This window comes from Protomyctophum bolini (assembly GCF_963924005.1).
Source record: "Protomyctophum bolini genome assembly, chromosome: 14".
NCBI classification, from domain to species: Eukaryota; Metazoa; Chordata; class Actinopteri; order Myctophiformes; family Myctophidae; genus Protomyctophum; species Protomyctophum bolini.
The window spans coordinates 14,118,797-14,136,069 of NC_137875.1; the positions used below are offsets into that span (position 1 = coordinate 14,118,797).

Here is a 17,273-nt window from a genome sequence, read left to right on the forward strand (position 1 = left end):
CCCCCCCCCCCCTCTCTCTCCCTCTTACCTCCCTCCCCATCTAAAGCGTCCCCCCCCCCCCCCCCACTTAAAATCTCTCTCTCTCTCTCTCTCTCTCTCTCTCTCTCTCTCTCTCTCTCTCTCCCCCCCCTGTCTCTCTCTCAGGCAGTAGCAGCCACAGCAGCAGCAGCAGCAGCAGCATCAGAGTAGGGTAGGCTAATCAGGTCACATCTCATTCTGGGTCTGAGAGAGAGAGCGAGCACCGAGCAGCCAGCATCATCCTACCTAAACTAAACCAAACCTCATCCTCCAGCAGCCCCACTAGTACATACATTAGCCTACCAACACCAGGGCGTCTCGTATCGTCCGCTACACGATATGGTGGCAACGATGGACGTCGGGTCCAAGCCTCTTCTTGTCCCCTTCACGGCGGCGGTGGTGATGGTGGTGATGGTGGTGGCGGCTGCGGTGCAGGGGTCTACCTTGGAGAGCGACGCGGCGAAGAAACAGAGCGGCGCCGTTAAAGACGCGGCGGACAAGCCGGGGGGGAATTTCATGGAGGACGAGCAGTGGCTGTCGACCATCTCGCAGTACAGCCGTAAGATCAAGCACTGGAACCGCTTCAGAGACGTAAGTCGTTTTGTTTGGTTGATTTGATTGAGAGATATGCGGTGTTTAATGCGGTATTATTATTAAGCTGTGCTGTGCGTGTTAATGGGGAAACAGCTGCCAGGCTAGTAGGCTACCCCGGCAGGCTGGCTGGCAGGCAAGCTTGGCTGGGGAGGGAGGGGGGAGTCGCCCCCCGGCCCCCAGGCATGCATGTTGGTGTAGGACTGTAGGTAATAATAATAATAATATAAAGAAAATAATAATAATGCTACACATTTAGCATAATGCAGTAAATGTACTAACTACAACATATTGTTTCTCTTCTGTTGGTGGCTTCTTCTGGGCTATTCACTAGTGATTCTACTTACTTTACTAAGTAAAAGTATCACTATCAATACGGCAATATACTGTAGAAATTATACTCTGTTACAAGTAATAGTATGGAATTCAATAAAAGGTGACGTATTGGTATCAAAATCTACTCAAAAGTAGAAAGTACTCATGCAGAATGTCCCAAAAAAAGTACAAACTAGTAGGCGAACTATTAGTAATAGTAACTAAAGTTTTCATATAATTTTATTTAAGTAAAAGTACAATAGTTGGATCTGAGATGTAGTGGAGTAGAAGTAAAAGTATACTGAAAATTCTCAAGGAACAAATACCTCAAAATTATAGTAGCTTAAGTACAGTACTTGAGTAAATGTACTTTACTCAAACGTTACTTACACCACTTGTAATAATAATAGGCCTAATAATAACAAGCATACACATTTAGCATAATGTACTATACACCTGCACCATATGTCCATATTGTTCGCCTTATGTTGTTTAGTAGACTGGTGGCTCCTATTAAATTCATTCAGGCATATAGCAAACATCCTATGACTCTCACCTCTATTGTTTTACGTGTAGACATTTCTGGGTTAGGAGAGAGACTGAGGGAGTCTTAATTAAAAAGGGAGATGTAGGCTACCCACATATGCCAGATGACAATCAGTTATTTTTAGAACTCCCCATAGCAAAGGCAATTGTGATATTGTGTGTTGTAAACTCCCACACCTGTGTCCAGCCTCTGCCTCATGAGCCAATTGATTGCCATGGCAACGCCAGCCTTATTCTCCACACCTGCCATTTGATTGCTTAGTCAGTCCAATTTTCACAGTCTATAGTCAGTTTGCACTCTTCAGAGATTCTCCACAGACGTTTACCATACCACTGCACAAGCACTTACACAGACAGACAGACAGACAGACAGACGGGTGCTATGACAACGGATATAATGGGTATTGGTATTGCATACTAGGGTGGGGGTATGTATTCCCGATTTTCATTGTTCCCAACTTGCATCATTCCCAAGTAGGCTGGTGCCCGACAGGCACATATAGGTCTAGTAAATAAATAAACCCTGCGTTTTGAGTTAGAATAGGGATTCTTTGTAGTCAGATTAAAAAGTGTAGGCTAAATGCATAATGCATAGCCTCGGTCAAGTTGGGCTATTTCACCCACATTGATGTTAATATTGGCTCTACTTTCAGATCCCATAGCTCTAATAACATGCCATGGATGCTATTACAAACAAGGAAATTAAGCAATTATAGGATAGAAGGTGAGCTGATTGATTGCTGCGTATAGCATTAGACTGAATGGGGTTGCGAGGATTGATTAAAGCCCATAGGGTATGCAAGCTGATATATTGCCATGTCTGTGTGTATGAATGCATGGATGGCGCTCTATACACCTCCAGCTCAGTGAAATGATTATCAATGATTACAGGATGGATTTAGACCTACAGTATGGAGAACACTCAGAGATTATTTTCCACGTGAATCTCGTTAATAGGATTCCAATCGATCTGGGCCTGCTGGGTGCTGCTGACTCTGGCTGCATGCAAGGGGGGTGTCATAATTGGATATGAAAACAAGCACAAAAAGGCTTCTGTGTGTGTGTGTGTGTGTGTGTGTGTGTGTGTGTGTGTGTGTGTGTGTGTGTGTGTGTGTGTGTGTGTGTGTGTGTGTGTGTGTGTGTGTGTGTGTGTGTGTGTGTGTGTGTGTGTGTGTGTGTGTGTGTGTGTGTGTGTGTGTGTGTGTGTGTGTGTGTGTGTGTGTGTGTGTGTGTGTGTGTGTGTGTGTGCGTGCGTGCGTGCGCGCGTGCGTGCGCGCGTGCGTGCGCGCGTGCGTGCGTGCGTGTGTTGATGCATGCTATGGCACATGCACAGTGCCATATAGCATATTAAGACATGAAAATGAGCCTTCCCCGTGCATATAGGGCACTTCCCACAGCAGAGGGTGTCCTGCTTGATTAGCATACATAAGCCTCTTTGAATCATGTTGTCCCTATCATTGTCCCCGGAGGAAAGGTGAGTGCATGTGAAAATGGCTCGCCGTCCCTCCTGCCAGATTTCCCTCTCCTCCCACTCGGGAAGGATTATAAGTATACGACTGGCTTCTGTTTATTATTTAAGAGCATGGCTGCCGAGGCCGTATATTTAAGGCAAGTAATGAAATACAGTGGCCACGAAAAGATTAAAGTGTGAATTATAGTGGGAGTGTGACTGAACGACGGGGGCCTTTATGCACACTGCAGTCAAAGTCACAAAGACCGGGGTCTTTCTTTACACACAGTCACAGCTATAGCTTAGATGGAAGACGTTGGCTCAAGCATCGCCCCTGTTTTTAAATCAGTATTTGTATTGTTGACTGGCAGTGGCTGCTGCTCATGTAAAACCAACGTGCACATTTGAATAAAACATCAAGCTGTGTAGTTAATAAATGCCCTGCTGCTCTGAAAAGCAAAGATATGCAGAGACACACAAGCATGCATTGCACACACACACACGCACGCAGCCACGCACGCACACACACACACACACACACACACACACACACACACACACACACACACACTCAATCGTCCAAACCGAGGTATTTAGGTTTGGACGATATATTATTAGACATTATATGACATTATATGACATCGGCAGTTACATGCAACAAGTAATAATTTGTCTATTCTGGGCATGTCATTGTAGGTGAACATTTTCAAATAAAAAAAGGAAAGGTCAACATTTGCTGACCTACAATGTGGGAGCTTGTATTTTAAAATGTTCTCTGTTTTTGTGTCATATCTAAGGTTTCAAGAAGGCTGGAATTGCTTTCGCACTTTTTGACAAAAGCAATTCCTTCCATCAAAATACCCCCCCCCCCCCCCCCAGTCCCGTCCCCCCCCCTGCCCAGGATCAGTTTCCTCGCTGCAGGCTTTTCACTGACTTACGGTATAAAGATATCACTTTTTTCCCTTCAATTTGAGATCAAAGCTCTCAAAGATACATAAACAGCGCATGAAATCTTATAATATATGTAGTCTTTTCATGGCCATTATTATTCCCTGAAATGATTCTCTATACGTGGGCATACTGTATATTTTGCTTGCGTGCGTGTGTGTGTGTAAGTAATTAAGTAAGTACATTTCATTTATAGAGAACATTTCACAGTGTGTGTGTGTGTGTGTGTGTGACGTGTGTGTGTGTGTGTGTGTGTGTGTGTATTACCATTCGTGTGAGGGCCACAATTACATTACATTTGAGAAATAGAAGTTTTGAGGACAATTTACCTGGTCCACACAGAAATTATCTACAAGCTCACAATGTGTTGCAGGGCAATGGCTTTTGAGCTTGTAGATCACCTATTTTGGGAGTGTGACAATGGCTAGCAATTAATCTCTGTTGGGTTTAATAAAAATACTAGTAAGTACTAGTAATACAAACGTGTGCGTGTACATGTATGCACGTGTGACTACACGTCCATATACTGTACCTCTACAAACTGATAGCTTGGCGATTGTGTTTTTCTAGTTTCTTGTTGGCATGTGCTCCCGCGGGGAGGTGTACGTGTGTTTGTGTGAGTGTGCGCGCGCACACGCGCAAAGGGCAGCAGAGAGGCAGAGCGCTGTACTGGTCTCTGTGGTGGTGATGATGACAGGACAAGAAGCATCAGAGAAGAAGCGAGGGAGCGCATCACACACACACCCTCCCCGGGGATCGCCAATAGAAGCTGCTTTGATTTCAGTTTGCTGCCGTAGCAACAGCGAGGCTCTGTGAGTGTTGTGGTACTGAAATGGAGCACGTTTCCCTGGGAGTTGGATGACTCCATCCCCCTTAACTGTCACAATATGGGCTGGTGGATGAACAAAGAGGGTTGGAACATCGCTTACAGCAATACTGTGCCCCCCCCCCCCAAAAAAAAAGAAAACCCACTGAAATTGTTCTTGTGAAACGTATTAAATGAAACATTGACTACCTCTCTCAGACAGGCTTTTTCATCTGCGAAAGGGTTGCGAAGTGTCAGAGAGACTAATCGTCCTCACATCTGCACAGTTTCTTCTTTTTGTTTAGTTTTTGTTCTTTTCGTTTCGAGGCGTATTTAAGGGTACAAGTTCACTCTGTACTCAAATGAAATGTCTTCACTTATTGGCGACGATAACCCCCCCGCCCCCCATTTATTATTGTTATGAAGTTCAGAAGAGCAAATCCACATGTAGAACGCAGACACGGGAAAGTAAGGTGACGTTGCCATAATAATATAGGCAAACATCCAGAAGATTCGCTATTTTCGGTCTAAGAGATTTAAGTAGTGATGCATCAATGTATCGGCCACATATTTGCTGTTAGTGGTCAAGATCGGTATCGGCAAATAAAACTGACATTAACCGATGGCGGTAGCCGATGTTTATCTGATTAGCAAGCATACATTTTGCGTTGACTATTCTGAACATTAAATTTATTGTATTGAAGATGTATAGTTACACAAATTGAAATAAAAACAACAAAAACTAAATGAACATATATATCAGTATCGGCTATCTGCTAAATTTGTTATTGTTATCAATAACAATACCAATTGATATTGGTATCGGCCAAGAAGTTCCATATCGGTGCATCCCTAGATTTAAGTGTATATAGAGGGGGAAAAAGAAGGTGGGTGTAGATCCCAGGGGCACCCCGGACAACGACGTATAGTGTATATGAAGTGATGAAGAAGGTTGTTGTAGCAGCATGACAAATGTGGCTTGAGGAGCGATGTGAATATGGACAGGCAGGAAGGGCAACAGTGGTGGGAAAAGTAGGCTACTCAAATGTTTTACTTACTTTACTGCAATATAGAAAGTGTCTTAAGTAAAAGTCTGGAGTAAAAGTACAAAAGTATTGGCATCAAAATGTACTTAAAGTTCCAAATGTAATATAGTACTCATTATGCAGAATGTGTTTTCACATGTATACAAATCATTTGAAAATAGAACAGATCTGCTGCAACGCATTGTGAGCTTGTAGTACAGCTACAAGTACAGTATAAGTACCTCGATTTTGTACTTAAGTACTAGTACTTTAGTAAACTGTACTTTCCACCACTGAAGGTCAGGCAGGATTCACAGGAAGGATCCTGAACAAAAGAAAAGGACGTTAGTACAATCTACTGTAGGACACAAACAAAGACCTAATCAATAAAGCCTTGAACCTCTGAAGCTGAAACAACAATGTGACGATGAACGGGATCAGAGTCTATTGCTGCACGATTAATCAAAAAAAAAGATTGAGATCTAGATTCAGACTCATTTTTAAATTATGCTTTTGATAGTGAGAGACTTTAAGAGAGGTTTAAGCCAAACACTTTGATGTTGTCTGTTTAAAGCTGTACGGTAGTTGGCTCCAGGTGCCATATTTTGAGTGTAGTAACGTTCAGCAACTACAGATGTGTGATTCTCAATTCTTGTGGAGGACAATCGAGTCACATTTGAGCCAGAATGGTGCAGCAGACAGCAGTAAAGTAGCTCAGAGCCAGACAGGGTTCATACAACTAACGGGTGCCAGGTGTGTTGGCTGAGAGAAGGTGATGATCATGTGACTGAAGGCAGGTGTGTAGAAAGGAACCAGGGGAATGAGCTGCAGGACCTGCACAGTGCACAGACCCAAGGACTATTAAAAGAGGACAGGAAGCCAGGAAGCGAAGAGCGTACGGTGGACTCCATGTTGCTCCCTGGAAGGAAAGAAACATGCGCAATGGGCTATATGCAGCCAACACTTCCGCGTTCAGCTTCCTTGGTCTCAAGTGCGCAAGTATAGTATAGTATTTTCGTTGAGTAACCACTTATTTTACCCCCTTTTTCATGCATACACTTGTCAGTTGTCATTTATGCTTGTAGATCGGCTGTTTTTGGCAATTTGCTGCAGTGTTGGGGCAGAATTGCTGCCGTTGCATTCGTTCAGCCTAGTGTCAATTGGATGTTTTGGTACTCGGGTCAGAGTAAAGGGGCCGGTTCAGAGTAGCGAGTACTTGAGGGTGGTATCGGCCCGAGTAACCGATACCAGTATCGGTATCGGGACAACTCTATCTACAATCTGAAATGGGGGTTCACGGCCAAATACATATAATTTTTGGGGACCTTGACAAGTTGACATGAAGAAGGTTTGAGAACCAGTGACATAGAAACATAGGATTAGGTTAGGATTTAGAATACATTTGTAGAATCAGGTCCTCAGTTCTTAATGGGTTATATACTTGTGAGGATATTTGAGGTTACAGTACATGAGGTTTGGGGAATTTCATTTTAACAATTTCCTCTTGCCATTCATAACCTTGACCCTATTTCTGAAAATAGCAGCTATTCTTGGTGTGCGACACTGACACACGACAACATACAAATCAGGTAGAGGTATTTAAGCCCAGCCCCTAAATCTAACCTCAAAAGGGCCTTTCTTACGTGAAGCGATTTAACGCGCCTATAGTTCATTTTCAATGAGACCTGAGAGTTTTAGCACGTTTTTACGCAAGCGTATTTATGTGAGCGCGGCCCCGTGAATTTGTTGCGTGCATGCTCGTTACGTGCACACGCCCGCGACTCACCAGACCTGAATTTTGTTTAGCTTTTTTAGTTTTTTTTTACGCTTGCGTTGTTGAGTCCCTCTCCAGCAGACCTGTCGTTGATCCAGGCAACAACGCTTGCATTCCTCACTTCCTGTTTGAAAGGCCGCTAATCCTAACCCTAACCTCCAACGCATTGTGAGCTTGTAGATCTGATCATTTCAAAATATTTGTATTTTGCAATTTATGCATTTGAAAACTTGTGAAATGGGACATTCTGCACAATGAGTACTTTCTACTCTTGGTACTTTAAGTACATTTTGATACCAATACTTTTGTACTTTTACTCAAGTAATTTTTTTATTCCAGATTTATACTGGTCCAGTAGAGTATTTCTACATTGCAGTATTGATACTGAAGTAAAACATGTGAGTACTTTTTTCACCACAAACACACACACACACACACACACACACACACACACACACACACAGACACACACACACACACACACACACACACACAGACACAGACACAGACAGACAGAGGAGGGGTCAACAGACAGAAAACAATGGTACTGTAGGCACTGTGACCAGTTCCACTGTAGCTGTTCAGATCGCACAAATTGATGTTGACTCAGACGGTCCTTTGAGTGCAGAATGTTGAATATTAATGCAACACTGGAAAGCAATAATCAAAGCTGTGCAACATGAAAGAGGATCTGTTTCATTATCTCCCCTGTATAAATGCAAGCATCTGTGTGTGTAAATGCATGTGTGCTGTGCATGCACGCGCAAACACACGCACACATGCAAAGAATGCAAAACATGTAAATATTTAATCTGCATTCTCTTCCCTATCCAAATATAAAATCTAGGATGTGGAAGGGATGTGATGTTGTGCACGCTTTGGGGATAAGAGGCCCTTTCGCCCCCAATAAAAATAGAATCCCGCACTTCAATCCATCTGACAGGAGAATGCGATTACATGTAACTGTTACAGTCAACACATAACACCACGGAATACCTTACAATCCCTTAATCTGACAGGTGCACTCAACGTTTCATTCCTCTAATGCATCGGATATACGGAAATTAAAGAACAAACTGGGTATAAATACTCGGTAATGGCGATTGAATGCGGTTTTGCTTCAGTGTAGCTTTACAGAGATCCACCGTGGTCTTTGCTCTGTTGTTTAGGAGAAGATTTAGTTACATCGTTGGGTTACGAGGCAGAGGGATGAAAAGCCCTGCCTGCGTCCTTGTGCGGTTTGCTGGGAGATTATTGTGCTCGATAATGCAACCGTCGGTATGGTTTTCACGGCCAAAGTTGGATCCATTTGTGGAAAAAGACCTCGGAAATCAGCCAATGAAATTTTATATTGGAATCTGAAATACTGACAATATATATTCAATTAGAAGATGCTCATGTTCACTTTCAGAGGATTTTTACCATTTTCAACATGGCATCTCTATTTTGGGCATCCCTTCAAAAAGTCTTCTACAATTCTTAAATATTTTTCTAGCAAAATAGGCCATCTCCAAGCTCACAGTGAGCTGGCATTTCGTCTATTTTCACAGCACTACAAAAAAAAACTATTTTAGCTACAGTACAGTGACGTCATGTCCTAGTAGGAGTATGTTCTAGGTACAGTGACGTCATGTCCTAGTAAGAGTATGTTCTAGGTACAGTGACATCCTAGTAGGAGAATGTTCTAGGTACAGTGACGTCATGTCCTAGTAGGAGTATGTTCTAGGTACAGTGACGTCATGTCCTAGTAGGAGTATGTTCTAGGTACAGTGACGTCATGTCCTAGTAGGAGTATGTTCTAGGTACAGTGACGTCATGTCCTAGTAGGAGTATGTTCTAGGTACAGTGACGTCATGTCCTAGTAGGAGTATGTTCTAGGTACAGTGACGTCATGTCCTAGTAGGAGTATGTTCTAGGTACAGTGACGTCATGTCCTAGTAGGAGTATGTTCTAGGTACAGTGACGTCATGTCCTAGTAGGAGTATGTTCTAGGTACAGTGACGTCATGTCCTAGTAGGAGTATGTTCTAGGTACAGTGACGTCATGTCCTAGTAGGAGTATGTTCTAGGTACAGTGACGTCCTAGTAGGAGTATGTTCTAGGTACAGTGACGTCATGTCCTAGTAGGAGTATGTTCTAGGTACAGTGACGTCATGTCCTAGTAGGAGTATGTTCTAGGTACAGTGACGTCCTGTCCTAGTAGGAGTATGTTCTAGGTACAGTGACGTCCTGTCCTAGTAGGAGTATGTTCTAGGTACAGTGACGTCCTGTCCTAGTAGGAGTATGTTCTAGGTACAGTGACGTCCTAGTAGGAGAATGTTCTAGGTACAGTGACGTCCTAGTAGGAGTATGTTCTAGGTACAGTGACGTCATGTCCTAGTAGGAGTATGTTCTAGGTACAGTGACGTCATGCCCTAGTAGGAGAATGTTCTAGGTACAGTGACGTCATGTCCTAGTAGGAGTGTTCTAGATACAGTGACGTCATGTCCTAGTAGGAGTATGTTCTAGCTACAGTGACGTCATGCCCTAGTAGGAGTATGTTCTAGATACAGTGACGTCCTAGTAGGTGTATGTTCTAGGTACAGTGACGTCCTGTCCTAGTAGGAGTATGTTCTAGCTACAGTGACGTCATGTTCTAGTAGGAGTATGTTCTAGTTACAGTGACGTCATGCCCTAGTAGGAGTATGTTCTAGATACAGTGACGTCATGTCCTAGTAGGAGTATGTTCTAGGTACAGTGACGTCATGTCCTAGTAGGAGTATGTTCTAGTTACAGTGACGTCATGCCCTAGTAGGAGTATGTTCTAGATACAGTGACGTCCTAGTAGGTGTATGTTCTAGGTACAGTGACGTCCTGTCCTAGTAGGAGTATGTTCTAGGTACAGTGACGTCCTGTCCTAGTAGGAGTATGTTCTAGGTACAGTGACGTCATGTCCTAGTAGGAGTATGTTCTAGGTACAGTGACGTCATGTCCTAGTAGGAGTGTTCTAGATACAGTGACGTCATGTCCTAGTAGGAGTATGTTCTAGCTACAGTGACGTCATGTCCTAGTAGGAGTATGTTCTAGCTACAGTGACGTCATGTCCTAGTAGGAGTATGTTCTAGGTACAGTGACGTCATGCCCTAGTAGGAGTATGTTGGCGTTCCAAACAAAGGTACTTCTTGCATAGATATATTTGGCTCCTTTTCATGACTCGGGAACTTGCAAATCATTTATTTATATGTCGTGTCTTCATTTTCCATATAGGACGGAGGGAGGTTGTTCTTCATCCCTGCACTGATAAATCACAATATGTAACCATAGTTTTGCGATCGGACAAGGAACGATACCATACAACAATGGCTATGCCCCCCCTGATCTGCATATGCGTCTCAATGAAAAAATAGGGCTAATTATAATTTATGCAAGCGTGGCTATTCACGCTCAACGCGTCGCATATGCGTCCACATCATGCACCCATATGTCGCGCTCAATTCTCCCCCCTCTTGTATTACAATTACATACAGGTCAAATAAGGTAGAAATTCAGAGAGACTCAATTATCGGTATGATAAGACATCAGCCTGGATCACGTCACCGGTCAAATTCCCTCTCTGTCTATGTTTCTTTCAGCAGCAAAGGAAACGTCTGAGCCACTGCAGTGCATTATGCATAATGGAAAGGCAAATCCACAGTGAATCCAATTTTCTGCTCAACTTCCCTCGTTAAAGTGATATTATCCACCAAAAGCCTTGCCATGAAATCTCTCTCTGATGTTTCCTTTCTATTGACTCAAGGTGAACTTCGGGGAGCTGAGCATATTAATGGATGTTTTCTGCTTCCTATCTATCAAACCGATGCACAGAGAGAAAACGAAACGACGGCACTCAAGTGGCTTCGGGGATCATTTGGCTTCTGGCGTTTGCCGCTCATTTGTCTGCTTCTCTCTTCAGACCCGGGTGCAGTTTTGTTTTTGTGACTCCATTAATTTGCGTCGGTATTCTTTCCGTTTCCGCTGCTGTGTGTGTACTGTACTGTAGTAACTGTACCATCAGTCTTTCAGCAGACATGATGTGTTGTTTTGCTCCCACTACGGTTGTCACAATGCTTTCCGCAGGCGTCAAGCAGTCTGTCTGGAAGCTCTGAAAATGTAGTCTAAAAAACTAAGCGGATGTCCCGCTCCATCCCAGCATCAATAATAACTCCTACTGGAAAGCAAATTGGTCGAAACCTATCTATCTAGAATAGATAGTTGCTGAAGGAATGGCAATTAAAATATACTTTTAAATTATATTTTAAAATTACTTTCTGTGAGTGCCATGTCTTTATTGATAAAAGCTTTCTGTCCTCAACTTTTACCGGGGGTGGGTGCTGACTCACAGTCTGTATAGCATTCACAGATTGTGGAACAGTTCGTCACCAGGCACTCATAGACATCAAAGGGGGTTTCAGCCCCCTGCCTTTTTACCCGTCTGTAAAAAAAACTGCCCTCTCCAGACCATGAATGCTGCATTTACTATGGTGAAAGAAATGCAAATGCTTCCCTATTTACCATGCCATACCCGAAGGCAGCCTTCAGGGTAATTGCATTTTTTCTGAACTCTCCTGAACGTGAACACAGCATTTTGCGTTGAAATAAATTAGTCATTTGTCTTTGTAGAAATCTATGTCGTACGGCGTACGCCACATCTTCAGTAGCTAAGATAAGAGTTTGAGGTTACGCCCCGGAAATAGAGCTGATCTACAAGCTCTCAACCATCCAACCTTCCATTTGTGCACTCTCGGAGTTACCCTGTGGGGGGCCATTGTTGACCCGCTGGTGGTCCCCGGACCTGACATTGAGAACCAGTTATCTCTGTACCAGCTGCCTCCTCCTTCACCTGTTATCCTTTCACTACATTTTTAATGAACAGAAAATGTTCCGTGACGGAACCCAAACTGCGTCTCCACATTCCCAGTCAGCAGGAGTGGATTAAATAATGCACAACCATATGGAGTTGGGTGGGTGCACCGCAGGTTTTGGGAAGCTCTCAGTGTATATAATGTGATATTCAAAACAAACATGGTAAACTCCCGAATGTTAATTAATTCTAACTCTGAGAGTGGATACCAAATGGACCCCCGAAAGAGACGGGGCCCATTTGTGCACCCCTCCAAGTGAAAGCTCTGCTATGGAACTATGCTATGACACCTATGCATTCTCATTTTGTGAAGAATTGTGAAGAATCGTGCAGCACTTATTATATAGCTGGCTGTCCAATTCATTTTAGTGTCCTTATGCTTTTTATTTTATAAATATTTTCATGGAAAAAATGATTCTCATACTTTAAAGGGGGTGTAAGTGATATGTTTTTGTGAACAAAAACAAAATTATTTTTAAAAATCCAATAGTCATCATTGCTATAGAGTGTTTTATTTTTAGTGCCAACCTTGTCTACTCGTTTTTGTTTCATCGATTCCAGTTTCACTTGTGTATCCTATGTCCTTTATAAGTTCTGCCTCCCGATTGGATATAATTGGTATCCCGAAATTAAATATTAAATATCTTCTGTTAAAGAGCCTGGAGAGACGGGGAGACCCCTGTCACTGAACAAACAGTCTTATGACAATGATTACTATCAGAATATAGAGCTTACCATATATATTAAAGAAAATCATTATAATAATCCCTTTTAACAGCCCTTTTAATTAAATGAACACACATGATTCTGTAGTGTGTAGCCTGTGTGTGTGTGTGTGTGTGTGTGTGTGTGTGTGTGTGTGTGTGTGTGTGTGTGTGTGTGTGTGTGTGTGTGTGTGTGTGTGTGTGTGTGTGTGTGTGTGTGTGTGACAGTAGACGTTAAGGTGTGGGGTTGCACGTGACTTCTCATAATTGCCCTCGTCCAACCCTCGACTCGGAGTCCCTGCGATCGTCAGTTCGTGCCTCGCCGCGATTCCCCGTGCTATCATCACTTCACTGGAGCATATGGAACATAATTATGGATAATGGCATTCGTAATACCGCAGCCAAATACTCCATTAAAGACCGTCCTATTCAGGCGAATGCGGAACGGCGTGCCAGGGAATTTATCATCAACAGATGCTGCTCCCCCTCGGTCTCTGGCGATCATATCTCGCGGCAGCTTGTGTGTCCTCCTCGACTGACGTTGCACAAAAAAACCCATGGCTGTCTTCCTGACGTTATAATAGCCCTGCTGATGATGTTACAATGAGGTTATGCACGTTGATAACAGCTCTTTCTTTTTATCAGGCCATTAGTCTCTGCTGTCGGCAGCCAGAAACCTCTTATCTCCATATTTGAACTGTTTGTGTTTGTTCGTACATTAACGCCCTGTACTTGAACATACTACAGTCAGTGTCACACACAAAGTGTGACAGTGTCACATCAAAAGTACCAGATCCACAAGCTCCAAATGTGAGGCGGACTGACACCCTTCGAGCTTGTCGATCTGATACTTTTGAATTTGAATCCTGCTGAAAAGTCACAGTTTTGGACATGGTCGTATGAAGTTCTTGTTTGGACAGGGCACGCCTCGTTCCCTATATAGCCGCCTGGTGCATTATCGCTGTGATTGACAGTTCTCGTTATATACCGTCCTAAACCTAACCTTAACCCTGGCCTCAGTAAAACTATGCCGGCCCTGTTTATGTAGCTTTGTAGTCTGACGGCGTCACCTGCCTACAAGCTGACGGGAGCTTGTAGATCTGCTATTGTCGCTGTGCGCCATGTTGTTTTTGCATGCTGAGATGGCAAAGACCCCCCCCAGGGCGGTGAGGGCGCCATGCAGCCAACATCCAAATGCAGATGCAGTGCACCTAGATGTGTAAAGCTGTAAAGTACAGCTTTATGTGGGAGCGGGCCTGGTGTCTGAACCCCTGCAGAGAGAGAGAGAGGAGAGAGAGAGAGAGAGAGAGAGAAGCCTTTCATCATAGCCCTGCTGGCATTGGTGGAAAGTAACTAAAGTACATTTAGTTACGTACTGTACTTGAATACCATTTTTACTAGAGTAATTCCAATTTTCAGTACTTCTACTCCACACACACAACTTTTACTGTACTTTTTTATACCAATGCCTTTGTACTTTTCCTCAAGTAACAGCATTTCTACATTGCAGTATTGATACTTTTACTGAAGTAAAACATGCGAGTGCTTTTTCCACCACTGCCTGTATGGTTCTGCCACAGCTGTAGGTTAGTTAGTGTGTAGTGTTTAGTGTGTAGTGTGTAGTGCGTAGTGTGTAGTGCGTAGTGTGTAGTGCGTAGTGTGTAGTGCGTAGTGTGTAGTGCGTAGTGTGTAGCCTACACACTGCTGTGCAATAAGCTAATATAGGTTGAAGGAGGCGGACGAGATGTGGTTTTGCTCTGAACGGTGTAATATAAAGAACGGTGATATAAGTCATCGATCTTTGTTTTCAGCGCTGTTAATGCCTGTCATAATATTATAGCACCGTCCTGTCTTTGGGTGTTTCAAAACTATTTGTTCGGCAAATATTTGAACAGCAAAATTGATGGTGTTCTTCTTGTCCGCAGAGAACGTCTTAAAATGGTAAAGGGCGCATTTATGTGGTGCCGTTGACCTTCACGATGTGCATTACATGCTGTTCGCACCGACGGTGGAGGAATTAAACCATGCCAGCCACCGGTCTGCTCACGCCTCACGGGGGGCAGTTTAGGGGTTCTGGTCTTGCTCAAGGACACTTTGACATTGAAGCCAGAAGGAGCCGTCTCCTTACATATACAGTATAGGGCCTGTTAGCCACTTAAGCCCTAATCTATATAGCGAATAGTGAACATAGCACTTTCCTAGTTTTTGTTTTGACATTTTTGGAAAATAGTTGCCGTTTACAATTTACAATTTAGGCATTTATCGGACGCTGTTAATCCAGAGCGATAGCAAGGTTGAGATGGGAGATTGGGAGTGAGTCTGTAGTTCTCACTGCAGGGACTGCCTATAATTACGACATTGCATTACTCCGACTATATCTGGCTTTGTGTGCGGTTAGGTTTAGAGTTAGGGTTAGGGATAGTATCGGCGAGTTGGACCAGAGTTGGACTGGTGGTGAGGTGACCACCGAAAATCCAGACTATGAATGAGCCTTAACAAGGGTTGGTGAGTGAGGATTCAGCAGAGACGCACGGGAAGAGAACATGACAACATCAGGCGGCATTGCACGACACATTCTAGTTTATTACAGACAACAGAGAAATAACATACAGTATTGGACAATGGATACATGACGTGCCTAGAACAGTGGTTCTCAACCAGTGGTCCAGGGACCACCAGCTGTCCTTGAGGAGGTTCCAGGTGGTCCCCAGCTAAATGATGGAGAATTGGGAACCAAATGGACCCTTATTAGATCTTTAACTGTGTAAAATGAAACCACGGTTTCATTTTACGCTCTCAAGAGTGAAATGATTGTTAAACACCTACATTAGGCTACTTAATTTATAAGAAGTCTAGACAATTAATAATCGTTATTTTGATCAACGTCTGCCTTATCTCTCCTATGGAAGCAACATCAATACAGCATGGAATGGGTTCGTTTTGGGTCTGAGAGATGGTGGTCCGTGGCTCAAATGCTGAATAAATAATGGGCCTTGCTATCAAAAGGGTTGAAAACCACTGGCCTAGAAGATATGTAAACAAGGATAAGAACAGAAATGAACAGGAACAGACATTGCATCTCATATCACCGTGCACAGACGTCCAGTCTCTCTGATAAAGTAGAGGATGTTCATCGTCACGTACATCAATATATGCTTACGCAGATGGTCGTTTCACACTGGGACTGGGTCTCAAGCAGTCAGATGAGGTCAAAGATCATGACAGCTATACATACCCAAAATAGGGACACCAGGTTGAAAGGTATTAAATCTATACACGCGCAATACGATGATGCAGGATAAAGTCTGCATCAGACTCAGACTCGTGGGATGGTTGTGTGACCCGGTTGGTCGGTCGGTCGGTTAGTTGGTTGGCTCAGGCTGGTTGTGTGTGTGTGTGTGTGTGTGTGTGTGTGTGTGTGTGTGTGTGTGTGTGTGTGTGTGTGTGTTGGGGGGTGGGGGGGGGTGTCACCTGGGAGTCAGTCAGAGCCAAATAGGTTGAAGTCTCCAGCACCAACTGACATCCAGGAATGTGTCTATAATGAGCTCTTTGTGGAATTCAGTGAGTACATGTCCTCCTCCATCTCCTCCAGTAGCACGCTGCACCCTGCCTCCCACAGAATAAGCCTAATTATCAGGCATGGAATGCAAAGACATTCCTGTGATACTTTTCTTAGAAATGTATTTGTGATGTTCGGCTCTCTTCGGTTGAAAAATGTGTTATGTCATAAACTGTCTCGAGTCAGATCACAATGCCCGCCGTGCCTTAAACCTCTTATGTCAGAGGTTTTTCAAACTTTTACAATTCAAGGAGCTCCATAACTCTGAGCGTGTACAAATGGAACCCAGTGGACCCGTACGGGTCCATTTGGTTCCATTTTGTACGAGTCATAAGACCTCGACTGTAAGGGTCCATTTGGACGTCAAAGGAACGCTGAGGGTCCCTCCCTGGACCCTATACTTTCAGAACCACTGCTGCTCCATGTACTTAGAGCTGAACATTTTAGATTTTTCTTTCGTGTTCGCCTATAATAGCATGCTCCCAAAATAGGGACGTACGCCAGGTTGAAAGTGGTGGAATTATTATGGGATTATGGGTGTCCATTGTATCGCAGGCTTAACACCGAGGCGCGGTGACAGTGATGACAGCTCCCAGTGAATCTTACCAAAACCTGCATGTAAAACCAACAATAAGTCTCAAGTGACGGTGGCAGGCTAGA

At 43.6% G+C, this 17,273-nt stretch overlaps 1 protein-coding gene across 2 annotated transcripts in view; it reads left to right on the forward strand.

The window, feature by feature from the left end:
- The first annotated feature begins 236 nt into the window (after nt 1–236).
- spock2 (SPARC (osteonectin), cwcv and kazal like domains proteoglycan 2) overlaps nt 237–17,273 on the forward strand; it is a 54,296-nt gene continuing 37,259 nt past the window's right edge. For both annotated transcript variants that reach the window (XM_080781551.1, XM_080781552.1), the window contains exon 1: nt 237–609. In XM_080781551.1, coding sequence (XP_080637677.1) covers nt 358–609 — 252 coding nt within the window. In that variant the 5' untranslated portion in view covers nt 237–357. The remainder of the gene's footprint in view (nt 610–17,273) is intronic.